We start from the raw sequence: 16,737 nt of genomic DNA on the forward strand, positions 1-16,737 counted from the left end.
AATCATATTATAAAAAACGGCCCATTATCAAAACTGCCAATGAAGACACCAAAATCTATATCAAACTCAGTTAATTACAAATAGTGGAGAGTATACGCATAACTAAACAATTAAAATTGCTCGTTTGAAATTAATTATTTGAATATTCCGACTGCCTTTTCTTTTTTTTAGCTAATTTTTGCCTAAAATCATTTGAAAAACAATCCCATTTTCACGAAGTTTTAGGCACGAAGTGAATTTTTTGTGTCCTGTAATTTTTTATGATCAACCATCATCATACAAAATAGTCATATTGGCATTTTTTCCAACAATAAGAAAAAATAATCGCTTGCCCGCACTCAGTAAAAAAGAAAGTAATCGATTATATTATAATAATAATCGTACTTTTAGCTAAATTATAATTAATTATAAGCGCCAATTTTAGATGTTTAAACAATTTGTAATCCATTATTATGATAACATTTTTGGTGACAAAATAATAAATTATAATCAATTATAATTGATTATTAGTTTTACGAAAATCTCTAATAATCCCTTTTTCTATCAAAATAATGTTTTACAAGAAAAATCAATTTTAATGGATTATAATTTATCTATTCTGCATGAAAACACAATAAAAGTCAGTAAGAAGTAAGAATCAGTAAACCAGGGGCGGATCTAAGATTTTCTCAAGGGGGTCTTCTAAACCCTATAAAGATTAACTAAATTGATTCCAAGCTCTCCCAGGGCATTAAAAAGACCCTGTTTTCGTCAAATTTTATGCGCCGCATTCAAAATTTTGGAAAAAAAAACCTGCCAAAAAACGCGTTTTCAGGCACTTTTTGGAAAATTTTGACCAAAAAATTGCGTTTTTGCGGCGCGCGCTCCCCCACAAAATTAGTTTAAATTGGCGCCCAAGACGCCTTTAGAAAATTTTTTTGGTCCCGTCATCAAAAATGGATATCTCAAAATAGTGGGGGACCTCAAACTAGTTGGGGGATCTCAAAATAGTGGGGGAAAAGGGGAGACCTTTTGGGTCGGCAGGGGGTCGAATCTCTAAGGGGGGGGGCGTCGGCCCCTCGACGCCCCCTTCCTAAATCCACTGATGGCTAAAAGTACAAAATGAAAGTTTCTTTTAGTTCGGCACCCAACTGAAAAGCACACAAAACAAAACTAAAACGAAATAAAGCGATGACGTTTGTTGAAAAATAATGGATTATTATTCATTATAATAGATTATAATTCAAAAAAAAAATTGGCAAAAAATTCAATGAAGTAATCGATTATAAACGACTATAATGATTTTTATTGTTTCTAAAAGTAGTAACATTATAATCTATTTTTAATCGATTATATTCAATTCTTTTTGAAATTTATGGAGACTGACAATAAAAATCCAATGTTATCTATTTTTTTATCTTTTTACTGAGTGCGGGTGCCCATACCCTTTTATATTTAAACTGGGTAATTTGATGTCTTTCGGACACTTTTAAATGCAACTAGTTTTCCTCCTAAATGAAGTGAAATTCGCTTTTCAATTAGAAAAGCGGAAAAAACGTGAAGAATCTTGAGATTCAAAAAAAGATTTCAACTATCAGAGCAGAATAGAAAAATTATTTTTTGACTAAGTTTTCTCTTATTTCACTAATTTTTTGAGCAGGATTTTTGAGGTTCAGCTAGTTTTGTGTTTTTTTTTAAAAACCCAAATTGAAAAATACAATCAATCCTTTTTTTACGGTTTTGATGTGTTCCTGATACTTGATACTTTGATGTGTTCTGATACTTTTATAGTTTACTCTTTCCTGTTAGCTATGTTTAAAAATTTGCTAAAAAAACGAGTTGAAAGTCTTCTCTGGAAAAAACGCCAAAATGGTACATAACAATTACCTTACTCAAGACGGTTCAACTGGTATATAAATATAATCTTAATTTGCAATACAGATTGAAATAAACTGAAATGTGTACAAGCTATTTTCATTATTCGTTTTCTTGTAAGTTTATGTCACTATTTTTAGTCGAAGCGTTTTTCAATAGCAAATATTTTTTTTTCGATAACAAATTTTTGCAATACCATTATTTAAGAATACTAAAAAATGCTTGATATTTTAACTGAGAATGGTTATTCAAGAATTATGCAATCTAGAATCACTAAGTTTTTACGCTTTATCTATCTTGTAAAACCGTTTTCGTTCAAAACTGAGATTTTGAAAAAAAACATGAAAAAAAATTTGCAACTCAAACTTATACAATTGATGGCTACTTGATGTGACCTAATTTTTTTAAAACAACTGAAAACTCATATCATTCCGATTAAACAACATGTTACCCAAGATGAACAAATTTTGAGCTTTCTATATCAATTTGTTTAGTGTGTGTTTCAGCTTCATCCGTAAATCTAAAAATGAAAACTTTGCGTTTTTTCCAGTTACTGCTCGTGTAATTTTTTGACGACTGGCGACCCGTATTTGAAATGTAGCCCTCCATCATAAAAAATTGATGAAATAGCACTAATGGATATATAATGTGTATGGAAAAGAAAAAAGTACTTGGTTAGATATACTAATGATAAATGAATATGTTTGTTTTCATTGATTTTTTTTAATGCAGCGTCTTTAATCCTGCGTTGGTCAAACCGATTTTTTTGGTCGCATATCTGATGATTTTTCCAAACGATAGAGGATTTTATAGTCAACGCGCTATTTTGTTCGCTCGTTACCACCCTTTTCATTATCAAATCAAATAAAACTGAAATGCTTTCAGAATATTTATCGAAACAAGGTTCTCGCAACTTCATTACACCTTGCTACTAGCATTTCCGTACAGCCATTTGAATCACTTTAAACCTTTAGCGGAAACTTGTAGAGTTGTTTTGTAAGTTACGCAATTTGTGTTTATGGCTTGCGGAAACTTTTTATTTTTTATGCATTGTTGGGACTACGGTTATCGCCCAATTGTTATTGACGTTCACAAGTCACGAAAACAACAAAGTTTTTTGTTCTGCAATTCTAGATTTGTGACATTTCTGTGCTTAATATTTTCAAAAACTTTGTATTCGATAAGTTTATTTTTCTATGTTCTACTTGGAAAAAAAAGTGGCCTGATTGTATAAAACTTGGCATGTTTTTAGATAAAATTTGAATATTAACATCAATGGTAGCCATTTTTGTGTATGTGTTTTGATTGCAGCTCATAAGTATTGGCCTGAGTTTCATAAAAGCGTTACTTTCAAATGATCGAGCACTTTCACTTGAAGCAGAGTTTTTAACGGCTCGATGAAACATTTTAAAAAAAAAACACTACTAATTTACTTAAAAGAATCCTGTTCAAACCGGAAAGCATCGATTCGGCATAAAAAAATCATATGAGCGAATTTGCATGGGCGTTAAATTTTTTTTGTTAAGATTCGTTTTTATGCACTGAAGTAGGAATTGAAAAAAAAAGAAACTAAACAAGTTTTTGTTAAATATTAAAACAGGTTTTATTTTGTGTGAGGTATCAACTCGTTAATAAGCGACATTCCCTGAAGACTTTACTTAGGACTCAGCAGCAATTGGCAACAATAGATTCTTTTTGTGCCTAATTTAATTGCATTGGAGCAAGCGAATGCTACTTGATAATGCATAGTTACTCATTGCTACCCGATGCGAGTTGTTTTATTTTCTTTAAAAAAAACCCAACTTTTTGTTTTCTACCAGTTGCCACTTTCAATGAACACAATGCTGATTTGAACTAACCGGACACAACGAGCAACAATTGAAACTTCAAACCAGTTTTTCTCAAATGGGGTTAAGATTAGGCAAAAATAGAATTTCACCAGAATGCAAATTAATTTTAAAAACTTGCAACCACATTTTTACCCCAAAACTGGGTCGTTTTTACAGTTAATCAAAAATTACGCTCAAACTACTAAAATAATTGATGAAAATTTTATATCAAAAGCTTCTCACGCAGTTTGGTTAAAAACAAATTTCAAACATTTTTGGCAAGTTATGGAAATTTTACTCTTTATAAAACGTTGTTGGGCTGTGTAAGGGCCTTTTTTGATATAACTTTCTCATCATTTAACTCGCATTTAACATTATCTTTGACTTTTCTTTTATCCTGTGTTTTCCTATATTGTGCCGACAAATTTTTGACACGTTTGAAGACTTGTCTCTAAATTCCAAAATTCCAGTGACCTAAACACACCAAAATATGCTCCTATCCAGCGAGCAGTTTGATCTCGTAATGATAATCTTTTACCTAAATTATAATTGTTAACACTCAACAATTGAAAACTCAGTCATTTTCTTCAGTTTCCTTGAGTGTTTTATACATCCTCCAGACAATGGTGTTGGCTATTGCGCTTGATGTTTAAATTTATTAGGCGACAAGGAGAAGGCTTCTATGTAGTTAAGTGTCGTATCAAGAAGATTAGGCCATATCCTTCGTGGTTTGATTTTAGGACAAAAAAAATGTCAAAAATAGTTGAAATCTTATTGGAATTTTTAATGCAGCGAATGAGTTGCTGTAATGAGTACTTTCACAATAGTAGGTATGAATATCAAAAATACTTTGAATGTGTTAATTTGATTATAATCTAAAAATGTAAACCGAAGTGTTATTATTAAACAGTCACAGGTGGGGGAAAACGAGCCGCTCTCGTTAAAAAGTATTAAAATCAAGTCTCGTCCAAATTATGCTGCTTTTTAACCTCTTCTAAGTGTCAATTTAACATCCTCTTCCTAAATAGACCAAGCTAAGCAAGATTTTGTGCAGTGCACAATTTACTTTAATGAAAATTGCTTAGCGCGGTGTGTAAGTACTTTATTCTGTTTATCTGAAAGTCTGACTGAGAACCAAGATGGCATCTTCTCCGATAAATTACACTAGGGATGAGAGTATTCACTTGTCGCGACTTTTTTTAAACGGCGGCTTTTGTAGGTTTCGTGTATGTGAAGAACACGGAAACACCGGAGGATTTCAAGACGTACTGGTGTTTTGTCACTGGATTCCTCGACCTGGACCCCACAATCAACAACCAGGCCACAGTCCGAATAGACACCTGTCCAGCATGGAGCTGTGCCATACGCATCAGGGTAAACCAAGTGGCAGTTGTCTTCTTTGTAGATAGCTTTTAAGCTACTGTTTTGGCGTAGGTTTGAATCCCGCCCATACCATTTTCAAATGGTTTTGAAAACCCTACTTTGGTGCTCGGAACCGATGCGCAGCCATCGGCTGCTCAATTTTTCAACAAAACGTTTTTTCATTTTAATTGAAATCTTTCATTTAATAGTATACCGTAATAATTCGCATTTTACTGAAATGATTTTATGTCTTACTAAGTTGAGTTTATGTTGTTTTTTAATGGAAATCAGTATGGATATTGATTTAACAAAAACAGAACGAAAAATGTTATCAAAATTTTTAGGGCAAATTTTGATGGTACAGAGATGTTTCGTCATTGTTCCAAAAAATTACTGACAAAAATAAAATATTTTGTTTCTTTATAAGGCGTAGAAAATCAACAAGTCTTATATCTAAATGTAAATTGACGAAATTCAACACTACCAACAAGTGTCCTAAAATACCCCCAACTTCGTTTTTTTTCAATTTCAGAAAAAAATAACAAAACGAAACTATTTCGTAGGAAAAAAAAAACAACAAAATCAGGCTCTCTTCCAGCCCCCCACACTCAGTGATATGTCTGAAATTCGGTTTCCAAAGGTCATTAAAAGTTGATGTCGACTTTTTGACTTTTTGATGTTTTAAACTGCAATGAAACGTGGTAGCGTGAACAAGTGAACAGATTTTACTAATTTTTTACATGCAAATGTCCGTATGAACAAGTCTGAAGCAGCGTTATGATGCAATTTTACGAGGCGGTGGGAAACTGGAAAAGAAATTTTAAAAGTTTGTGATATATATAACGCGATTTTTTGGTCGAAATTTTCCAAAAAAAGCCTAAACCCGCGTTTTTTGGCCTTTATTCAAAAACTTCCCTGCGGCGCAGAATTTTTTGTTAAATTAGGGTCTCTGTAGTGGTTTGGGAGAGTGCCTGTATATATATATATATATATATATATATATATATATATATATCAGGGGCGGATCTAGGATTTTTTCGAGGGGGGGGGGGGGTGGGCGGATTTTCAAAAAAATTTCGAAAATTTTGAGGACCTTTTTTTTGGTCGACCAAATTGATTTTCCGAGCTCTTCTAAAGCACTAAAAGGTCCCTGTTTTTTGGCAAATTTTCTGTGCCGCAGGCAAATTTTTCGAAAAAACAGGTCAAAAAAGCCGTTTTTAGGCACTTTTTGAAAAACTTTGACGAGAAAATCGCGTTTTTTTTGGCGCGCGCTCCCTCTCAAAGTTAGTATATATTGGCGCCAAAGGCGCCTTTAGAAAAAATTTAGGGTCGGTCGGCAAAAAATGGATTTCTTAAAAAGTACCAAAGGGTTGCTTATATATTCCATATATATTGCTTTTGTTTTTATAACAACCATAAATAGTTTGTGATTTTTCTGAACTAAATGAATGTGTCCAGGTCGACAACCCCCCGACTTATGATCAATTGACCGATTACGACGCCAACAACGGACAACTCCTCGACAGTTTCAACACGTAATTACTTTCAACATCTTTTGAGACTTTGAGTTTTTTTACCACTACAAAATTGTTCAAAATTGTGATAATTGGTGTTTTGAAATTAATTGAACTGAGATGTTTTACAATAGAAGTGTTGGATGGTCTTTGGTCATTTGATCTTTTTTTACTTCTAAATTCCGGTTCATTTTTTAAGAGTCATGAACGTTTTGAACACTTTTGAATAGGTCTCTGTTTTTGTTCGTTTTTTGTCAGGAAAAAGTCTTTAAATTTAAATTTGTTCACGCTCAAGTTTGATTTTTTTAGCTTTTAAAGTTCAGTTCATTTCCCTTGTTGTAAAAGCCAAACTCTTTTTTCTTAAAATTTCTTAAAACTTAAATCCGAAAAAGTCTTAAAATTTATATTTGTTTACGCTCAGTTTTGATATTATTTTTTCGCTTTTAAAATTCAGTTCATTTCCCTTGTTGATTGAAAAAGGTAAACTCCACTATCGAACAGCAAAAGTGTAAAGGTCAAGAAAAACGTGAATAACTTCTAGTTTCGATAGTGGATTTTAGTTTTCAAATTTCAAAGCAGAATGGGAAATTTTTTCTTGAAATTAAAAGAGCTTTGAGGATACCTAGTTGTTTTTGAATTTCGAAAGTTGACGTTTTTTAATTAAGTCCGTTTTTTGCTATTTCCTTTAGTTCGTGACTTTTTTTGAGCTGTCTGATGGCCATGTTTTTTGTAAAGGGCGTCTAAATTAAATGAAAATTGTAAGCACAACAGGCAACGTTTCTAAAATGGTATTAGGATATTAGTACTGAATTAAAGGTAAATTATTTGCATGAGGTCAGCCTATCATCACTTTTTGTCTAATTTCGTCTGAAAATTGAAAATTTTCAGGCTTTCCAGACAGAATTTTTTTCAGACAGATTTTTTTTTCAAACTTTCTTTTCAACATGAAATTGCGACCAAAATGGCTTTTATTAGATATCACACTTAACCTCCTGCGAGTTATTAGATATCACACTTAACCTCCTGCGAGATTTTTTTTGAGGTAATTGATGCGGGCTGAAAAAAAACCGACAGGAATAAAAATCCAAAGCTCCTTCCCTCTTCTCGAAAAGGATCAAAACACAAATTGGTTCTTGAAACGTGGAAATTTAAGCTCATGAAAACAGACACTTCATATTAGATTAAGATCGCTTATCCACAAGGGAAGTTATCAGCATATAAATTAGGTAAGCTCACGTTTTTTTTTCGTAGTAGTGAGTTTTTTAGTGCAGAGGCATGATTTAGTGATGTTTGTTTGTTGCAATTCCCTTAGATTAGGGTTAAGTTTCGATTAAAAATTTCTCAATTATTAACCAGGGGCATAACAGTGGGTCTCCATGATGAGCCGATAACAGTTCGTATCTTGATCCTTTGCCTTGTGGGGAAATCTTCTTAAGTTAACTTAACTTGTTTTTCGTTCCAGTGATATGACGGACAGATTGCGGACAGTTACTGGGTTGGAGACAGCTTATGTGCAGACAGTCTACACTCAACAGGTGTCCTCTTTCTCAGCCTCCAGCAAAAAGAAGAGGCGCAGTCGCAGTGCCCCTGATCCCAGGTAAACTCAGCTATGGTATAGGTAACAAGGCCGACCGATAACAAGGACGACAGGCCATTAAGACGACAAATAATCGTTATTACATTTAAAATGAGCAGTTCGAATTTAAGCTTAAGCTAGTTAAATGTCTCGGATCTACTTAACAATCCCCATTTTTGTATTTTACAAAGTATATCCACCCCTGTAAACAAAAACAGTAATTTCGCACTAGAGCATTGTATGTAAATTCGAATTTTGCTGCATTCTGATTGGTAGAAAATTCGCTGCAAGTAATCTACTGAGCAATCCCCCCTTTCTTGAAGGGGGGGATTGTTAAGTAGATCCAAGTTCTCAGAAATATATTGTGGAGAATTGCGTGTGGCGTCGTCTTAAAGACATACCAAAAACGGTTGTCGTTTTAACAGCTTTCGTCTTTTTCGCCGGTCGCCAGTGTAAATGTTAGATATTTTCTATCAGGTTTTTAAAAATGAAAAGCGAATAGAAAGATTGCGGATGCGCAATCAGACAAGTACGGTCACAGACAAAACGAAGAGCAGAATTCGGTCAAAGACATTTTCGCCAACAATAAGTACAAAAAAAAATGAAATTTAAAAACTGTTCGCATATAGTGTTCGTTTGAAACAAAACACTAAATCTCAAATTGAGCGGTTGAAAAACAATTCCTTCAAAGCAGGGGTGAATCTAGGATTTTGCCGAGGTGGGTGGTTTTTCCAGAAATTGTCGAAACTTTTTTCGACCTTTTTTTGTTTCTGGGCCTTTAATTGATCTTCCGGGCTCTCTCAAAGCAAAAAAAATACTCTGATTTGTCCAAATCTTCTCTGCCACAGGCAATATTTTGAAAAAGATAGGCCGAAAAGAGTTTTTTGGAATTTTTTGATTGAAAAATCGCGTAACTTTGTCCGCGCGCTTCTCTCTCAAAATTAGGAGATATTACCGCCGAAGGCTCCCTCAGTAAAATTTTACGGTATGTCAGCCAAAAATGGATATCTCAAAACAGTACAAAGGGGGACCCTTTGGGTAGACATAGGGTCGAATCCCTGAAGAGAGGAGGGGTGGGGGGCTTCCGCTACTGATTTGACATTGTCTTACACCCCGGTGGGTACCTCACAAGCACCGTACAGTTGATGATGACTACCCCTGTAAAGAAATTTAAACTATTAGTGTAAGCTAAAGTAAACTCACGTAGTAATTTTTAATTGAATTGTGTGTTATCCCAATGCGTAAACTAACTCTTATTAAGTAGTTTTTAAGCTTTTCTCTTAACCTAATTTTTTTACTCAAGTACACTAAACAAAATTCGATTGTATTGACTCAGAAATCCCATTGAAACCTTTTTTAACCGTAAAATATGCTGCATTGACAAAACTTCACACGTCTTATAATTTGAGAAAATTATTTTAAGAAATAAACTTTAGAATTTAGAGGTGAGAGTAGAGAAGTTTTTTTTTGAGAGCAGAGAAGTTAATAGATATGATTTCTTGTCATTGCGAGACCAAACTCTCTGTTTTGCGAACTGTACGCTGGTTTCGCACTAGGCCGAAAACAGATTCGTTGCGGAATCCGCAACTTTGCTAGGTTTCTTTGATCTTCTTTGCTGTTTTGGATTCTACAGCATGCCGACAAAATTTACGTTGCGTGTGTTCGTGCGCAAAATCCACTGAATTTTTGTAGATGAAATTCACTGTCTTTTCGGAATATGTTTACATTTATGTCTCTGGATACCAGCGACCTACAGATACCAAACAATGCGCCAATCCAGTGCCCAATTTGGCCTCGTAATACACTCACAAAATCGAACAGCAAAAATGTAAAGGTCACAAAAACTTGATCGACTTCTAGTTTCGAAAGTGGAATTTAACTTTCAGATTTCTCAGCGAAGTAAAAAAATTTACCTATTGCTCCAGTTTTTTCAAATTTGGTTTATTTTATCGAAAAAATGCTAATCATAAATTGTTCTAGATAACCAAAGAAGCACGTTTTTCTGTTTATTTACGTTCATTGACTCTTTTCCAACTGTTTGTTGGCTATGTTCTATCAGGTGTTTATCATTCTCGCTTTAAATACTCCATCCACTGAATCCTTGTTTTTGCGTTGGCTAATGTATCTTTCGATCCAATGATCATTTAGTGACACCTTCATCTACATTGTGGCCGTGAGAGACAACGGTACTAACTCTGAGGACACAGTGGGCGCCCAGACGAATTTCATCCCAGCCGAAGAGTTCTACACCTACCTGGACGAGCCCGGATTCGGACGTCAGTTGCAATTTCATTAACAGTTACTGGACCTAGTTAACAACCCCCCTCCCTCATCCCAATCTTTTTAGGGGGAGAGTATGTTAATTTGGTTCTGAGTTGGAAATTTCAGAGTTGGGAGGATGTTAATTTGATCCCAATCCCTTAACCACAGTAGCGTGAACAAAAGAGAGGGGGGGGGGGATGGGGTGATGGTTGATTGGACTTTAATTCTGAAGGCTAAGTTTTTGTCTATTTTTCAAAAAAGCCTTCGAAATTGATTTTTCTCTAGCCGGAGCTTGCAAAAAAAACGCGAAAAGCGTAAAACTTTTCAAAAAAAAACACCCAAAAACACCCAAAATTGATATCGAAGGCAGAAGTTTTTGAAGGTCATAGCTCAATGGTGCGTCTTTAAAAAGCGATCGAGCGTGTGGAGAAAATATGGTCAGAACATGGTTTGTGTCGTCTTTTCAGAGGATCCCTTCGGCCCTGGCGACACCTACCCGATCATCCCCGACTCCGCCGCGTTCCTCGCCCAGCCGGCAGCCTCATCGGCGAAAGCGTGGGTCCAGACAGGCGCTGGCATAGCCACAGTTGTCATCTGCTGTATTTTGGGTCTGGCTCTTCTGGGTGGTTTGGTTGCTCTGGGCTTGTACATGTTTGCGAGGAAAGAGACAATCACCATTCCAGAAAGTGGACCAGACGTAAGATCACTGCAATTAATTGGTGAAGGATATCTCACATTTTTTGCGATTAGACTTTTTCGCTTTTCAATTTTTTTTAGCCAAGGAAATTTTTAAAACAAAATTAAACACTGCACATGCGTTGAATTGTCATAACTAAATTACTCTCAAAATCTTCATAAAGAAAACTACATAGATTCCCTTGATTTTGATAGCCATGTTTTTGCTCAAAACGGAAATTTTCAGAAGTTGCGAATTTTAAAATTTCTATAAATTACAAAAAAATCAAGTTTGCCAAGTTTTTCTAAACTTGGCAAAAGAGATTTTTACTTCTGGATGCAAGCTTACCATCTTCGTTGTAAGCATCTTCAACAATATCATCAACACTCCAGCCTAGTGCTCGCTCCTCGCTCAAAATTGACTTTCACTAGTCTAAAAGTTTCCTGAGAGGTTATTAGAAGCAAGTTGTTTCCCCGTAAAGTTGGGTTTCCTTTGAAAATGGTTTTCAAAAGGTGAGCAATTTAACTTTAATCGATAGGATGAACGTAAAATTCATGTAAGTTTTGAGACTGCCTCTTGTTAGGCAGATTTTGTGAGATCCCTGAGACTTTGGTACTAACTTGATTTTTTTGAACTATGCACTAATTTTCTAGCAAACCCATTAGACTCGTGGTCACCTACTCTTTAAAATCAAAAATGTTTTTGAATTAAAAACCCAAAATGTTTTGAAATCTTTGCTAGTTAAACAAGAAGCATGGTGAACACGAATAGAGTAACAGATTCCCTGCAACTAAAAGTATTATTAAAAAATTTCTGTGATTTTGTTGATGATTTAATTGACATAATTTTTCCCTAACTAACAATTTTATTTTTGCTACATGTACAAGTTTTTCAGCCAATCCATTAAAACGGTGTTCCATTACTATTTAGAATAAAAAAATTTTATGATTGCAAATTAGTTTGAAATCTTGGCTTGTAACCCAAGAAAAAGAGTCAACGCGATTAAAGCGAGATATTTCCTGCAACTATGTATAAATCTTTAATAAACTCAATAATTTTGATTGATCAATTTTTTGATGTAACTATCGCCAATGGAAATTCTAAAATTCTATCGATATGTAGCAGTATGTATTTTTCATTCCCTATGTTGTATCTAACGGACCTGCAAAGTCATGAATCGATTCTCCGTTTGGTAGTGTTAGAAGAAGGATTTCACTAATAGTAGATTTTGGTAAAAGATTTTCTATTTTTCTTACCCATGGTAGTATTTTGGCTTGAGATAGCTCCGTGGAAATGATTTTAGTGATTTATCTTGGGAAACGTATTTTACTCCAAACTGTCCATGGTGGCGTTTGAGTACAATTTTCATAATGGTAATTCCAAGGGTAATTGGAACAACCAATTTGCTATCCATGAAAATTGTTACGTTGAATTCGTGTTAGTCTCGGTTAAAATTGTGGAATTGAGTGCCAATTTTAGATTTTATAGTTTCTACTTTTTTGATGACCGTTACAATGCGGTTTAGCACGAAATCTACTATGGTAGGCAGGCAACAATTGCCTTTACTTTAAGCAGGGAGTTCAATTTCAGAAGTGTTTTGCTAAAGCTTTAATTTTTTGCGGTACTTTACAACTATTTTTTTTATGTTCGGTTAGTGAAGAAAATTCGAGCTAAATTTGAATACTGAAGCAAAGATTATAACTACAATGCGAATATTCACAAAAATAACAACTTTCAGATCTGAAGAAGAGCTCATTGAACTACGATTAATAAATGAAATCTAAAAATTTGCAAATTTTGAGATTAAATTTTTTGAAAGGCTAACTTCAATTATAAACAAAACAAAAAAATTAGCGTTACAAAACTCAGGATGATTATATTTCAAGCTGCAAATAGAAAAGACGAGTTAGAAAAATTTTAAAAAGAAGACATCAAGTTATTATTTAATCTTGTGTGTTAGAGAATTGTCAAATTCGCGCAAATCGCATTCTGTAATTTTTGCAAACATCCCTTGGATTTATTGCTCAATTGATTTTGTTTATCGTCCCGTCAACATTTTTTTTGTCATAATGAGTTGAAATTTTGGTTTAGTAGTTCTAGTTTATTCAATGAACATTTTGTTTCGCTAGCTTTCAAAACTTTTTAGGCGAAAGAAACAGTCTTCCTTCCACTCATTCCAATGGAGTTGTTTTAAGGCTGAGCTGTGACTTTTATGTGATTCACTTGTCTTTACTCTAGTTTGTAGTTTTACTATAAATGCTGAGTTTTCCGTCAATTTTATCATATCTTGTCTGTTTTTTTTTCAAATGCTTCGGCGATATGGCTATTGTTCCATTGGAATTTCAATTTTTTTTTAAAGAAAAGGGCGTAAAAGCCTTCCAAAAATAGCCAGAATAGGGAAAATACTGATATATTGGTTAATTGAACCGAACAAGGATCTGAGTTCTTTTTTGTTTTGTGGTCTTAGTTATTTTTTGATTGCTTTGAATTTTGTATCAGTGGTGAAACGCCTGAGTTGGTGATACTGAATCGAAACCTTTTGATTGCATTCTGGAATACATATTGGCCATTTTGCGGCAAGATTTTAATTGCCTAAAATTGATAATATTTTTATACCCTTTCTTGACGTTCAGAAAAACTTCTTCTGGATGCGATCAAAATGTCATCGAGATAACAGTTTGTAAAAAGTGTCGTTCCATTATTTGAGTTCAGGACTTTTTGAACTTCGTTTTGCATACCGCCGAGTCCATAAAATCCGGTTAAAGTTTGGTAGACTCCCGTGATGTTCCCACCCACTAAACCACAATGACTTAATGGTTAAATAGTCAAAAGAAAAATGACTTATGCTTTTTTGAGACCGAGGGGAGTAAACCAAATTTGTTTATTGAAATCATAAGGTATTTGAACTGCAACCTCATTCACCAGTTCGTGGATTTTAAGTCATTTGATACATTTTTTTATTAGATTTGTTCGCTTATGAACTTCAAATCTAAAGTTATTTTGATAGATTGCTTCTTCATAAATGCCGCGATGGTTGGACTAATGAATCTATATTGTCGCACTGCTCCAATGTTTTGATAATTTTTTAGTCTGAGGCATATAATTTCAGTTTTAAATGGGTTTCGTGAATTATAGGAGACGCGTCTGTTTTTTGCTGTGTTGGTTTTAATGGGTCAGGGAACTGTTTCAACTCCATCTGATTTTTTATAGTTCCTATCTGTTGCAATCATTGTCTAAGTCTCCTGAATACCGGGGTGATTTTGGTTATGTTCAGTCTCTAGAGCAACAAAGATTATAGACTCTTTGATTTTTTTAGTTTGGAACGGAGTAAAAAGTTTCTGTAAAATTTCCATTTCGGTTGATTTTCTTTCCCGAGGATGTTTCTTTCTTGGACTTGTGTTTAAAAAAAGAAACATTTTTCGTGGAACCACCCGTTTGAGAAGATTGAGATTATCAGTTTCCCGGTGATATGAATTGAACTGTCTGTGACACCACAGTAAAAACCTTGACGGCTTATTCTACTGGATAGATTTTGAGATAGGGATCTTGATTTACCTTTCCAAGGCAAGGCCTTTATTCAAAAGTTTCTTTAATTCCTTTCAGTCGTTTTGACATTTTAGATAAATTTTTTTAAACAAAATTATTGTCATTATCGCGTTTTCCGGATTCTGACCAGCATTCAATAGGCCACAGCTCTCTTATTCATACGTCTCTATATACATCCAAATGATCCGAACAATTATTGATCTCTGTTTTGTCTTCATTTTAACTTTTCACAATTTTTGTTTTCTTATCACAAGATTTATAGAATTTGGTAAAATGACCCTTAATTTTAGAAGAAGTACAAATTAATTCTTTCACTGGGCATGCAACTAGGTGTAATTTAGAAAAAGTACTACCCAATTTCAGACAACTTTGATCTCGTTCGATGATTGAAAGTTGTTCTCTCTTGAAATTAAAAATATTTTGCACAGGAGATCCTTTGATTTTAAAACTACTTTCAATTTTCATATGAAACATGATTTGCTTTTCGTTTTGATTGCGAAACCCAACACTTCTGAAGGAGGGAATGTTACAGTCAACTGTTTTTTTGTTTGTCGAAACTTCTTTATTTTATTGATGAAGATATCTCTGATCCGCTCTGATAGCTCTTCTCCTGCCGTGATGTGACATTTTTAAGCTATTTCTGTGAGAGCAACCCAGATTTGTTCTGATGATTCTTTGTAACGATGTTTTTACTGTTTCAACAGTTTATATCTTTCGGAATAAGTTATGTTTTTCTCGCCAATGCGGTTGCCAAATACTCTCAAAATTTTTCGAATGAAATCCGTAAGATTTCAACTTTTGTTCACTTTTGACCAAAGATTCTTCTATCTTCGTTTACCAGTGCAAGGTAAACGTTGATAATAGTTGATTGTCTGCTTGTAAATCCTCAGCATGTGAAAACGTTTAGTCGTTGAATCTTATCTGTTCGATCTAGTTTTTCTCTGGTTTTGACTTCTTCTGTTGTGCATTTTCGCCAGCTGTCAGATGCTTGAGCGTCGGGGATTGTGGATGATGTCGTTTTATCACATTTAGTAAATTTTCATTATGAATGTCAGGGGCGGATCTAGGATTTTCTCGAGGGGGGGGGGGCGGAATTTCAAAAAATTTCTAAAAATTTTTGTGACGACCTTTTTTTTTAGGTTGACCAAATTGATTTTCCGCTCTCCTAAAGCAGTAAATAGTCCCTGCTTTGGCCATATTTTCTGCGCCGCAGGCAAATTTTTGAAAAAACAGGTCAAAAAAAACTTTTTGGGAAATTTTGACAAAAAATAGCGTTTTTTTGGCGCGCGCTCCCCCTCAAGTTTAATATATATTGGCGCCGAAGGCGCTTTTAGAAAAAATTTAGGGTCGGTCGGCCAAAATGGATTTCTTAAAATGGATTCGGCCAAAAATGGATTGTATGTATCCCTCTCACCTTTGAACTGTTGCTGTTTGGTTGCGCCATGGTAATATGTTTCTTTCAAAAATAAACAATCTCAAAGTTAAAACATTAAAATAGTGAAATTCTCTTCGTCGGAAAGATTGATTAAGTCAAGATCAAAAACGAAATATCTCTTAACAGAATTAGGCATTAATAAAAGATAAAAGTGACAATCACTGCAACGATTTAGAAAATTCGCGCTTACACTATAATAGAATCATGATCTGAACTGGGATCACGATTTCGTTAAATATGCATTGTCATGACAATAGAGCCATGATCTGAAAGTTCTATAGGCTAACAAAAATGAAATATTTGGCCTTCAAAATCAGTGACGGTGACGGTGTATTGCTTTTAGATGGAGGCAAGAAAGAACTGGAAGCGTGCCATCCGGAAGGCCATGCTCATGTCGCGACTCACCACCGCGAAGGCCATTGACCCAGGTGAGAACCTTTTTTTATGAGAAACCGCAGTCAAATTAAACAAGTTAAAACAATTTTTAGTTTTTAACCAATGAAATTCACAATTAGTTTTGATCAAGCTCTTGCTTGTTTAATCTGCAGCAAATTGAATGATTTTTGAATGCAGAATTAAAGAAGACTGCTCGTATTAGGGCGAAGTTCTGAATGTTCCGACTGCCTTTCAAGGTCTATGGAGCAGTAATAACACAAAAAATATAAATGTAATAAAATTTATTT

At 34.4% G+C, this 16,737-nt stretch overlaps 1 protein-coding gene across 4 annotated transcripts in view; it reads left to right on the forward strand.

Moving 5' to 3' along the window:
• LOC134854438 (protocadherin Fat 4-like) overlaps positions 1-16,737 on the forward strand; it is a 158,305-nt gene that overhangs the window by 128,069 nt on the left and 13,499 nt on the right. For all 4 annotated transcript variants that reach the window (XM_063870687.1, XM_063870686.1, XM_063870688.1 and 1 more), the window contains 6 exons: positions 4,903-5,057; positions 6,504-6,580; positions 8,022-8,156; positions 10,284-10,411; positions 10,865-11,094; positions 16,398-16,482. In XM_063870687.1, coding sequence (XP_063726757.1) covers positions 4,903-5,057; positions 6,504-6,580; positions 8,022-8,156; positions 10,284-10,411; positions 10,865-11,094; positions 16,398-16,482 — 810 coding nt within the window. The remainder of the gene's footprint in view (positions 1-4,902; positions 5,058-6,503; positions 6,581-8,021; positions 8,157-10,283; positions 10,412-10,864; positions 11,095-16,397; positions 16,483-16,737) is intronic.

The sequence above is a fragment of the Symsagittifera roscoffensis genome, chromosome 9 (genome assembly GCF_963678635.1).
Source record: "Symsagittifera roscoffensis chromosome 9, txSymRosc1.1, whole genome shotgun sequence".
NCBI lineage: Eukaryota > Metazoa > Xenacoelomorpha > Acoela > Convolutidae > Symsagittifera > Symsagittifera roscoffensis.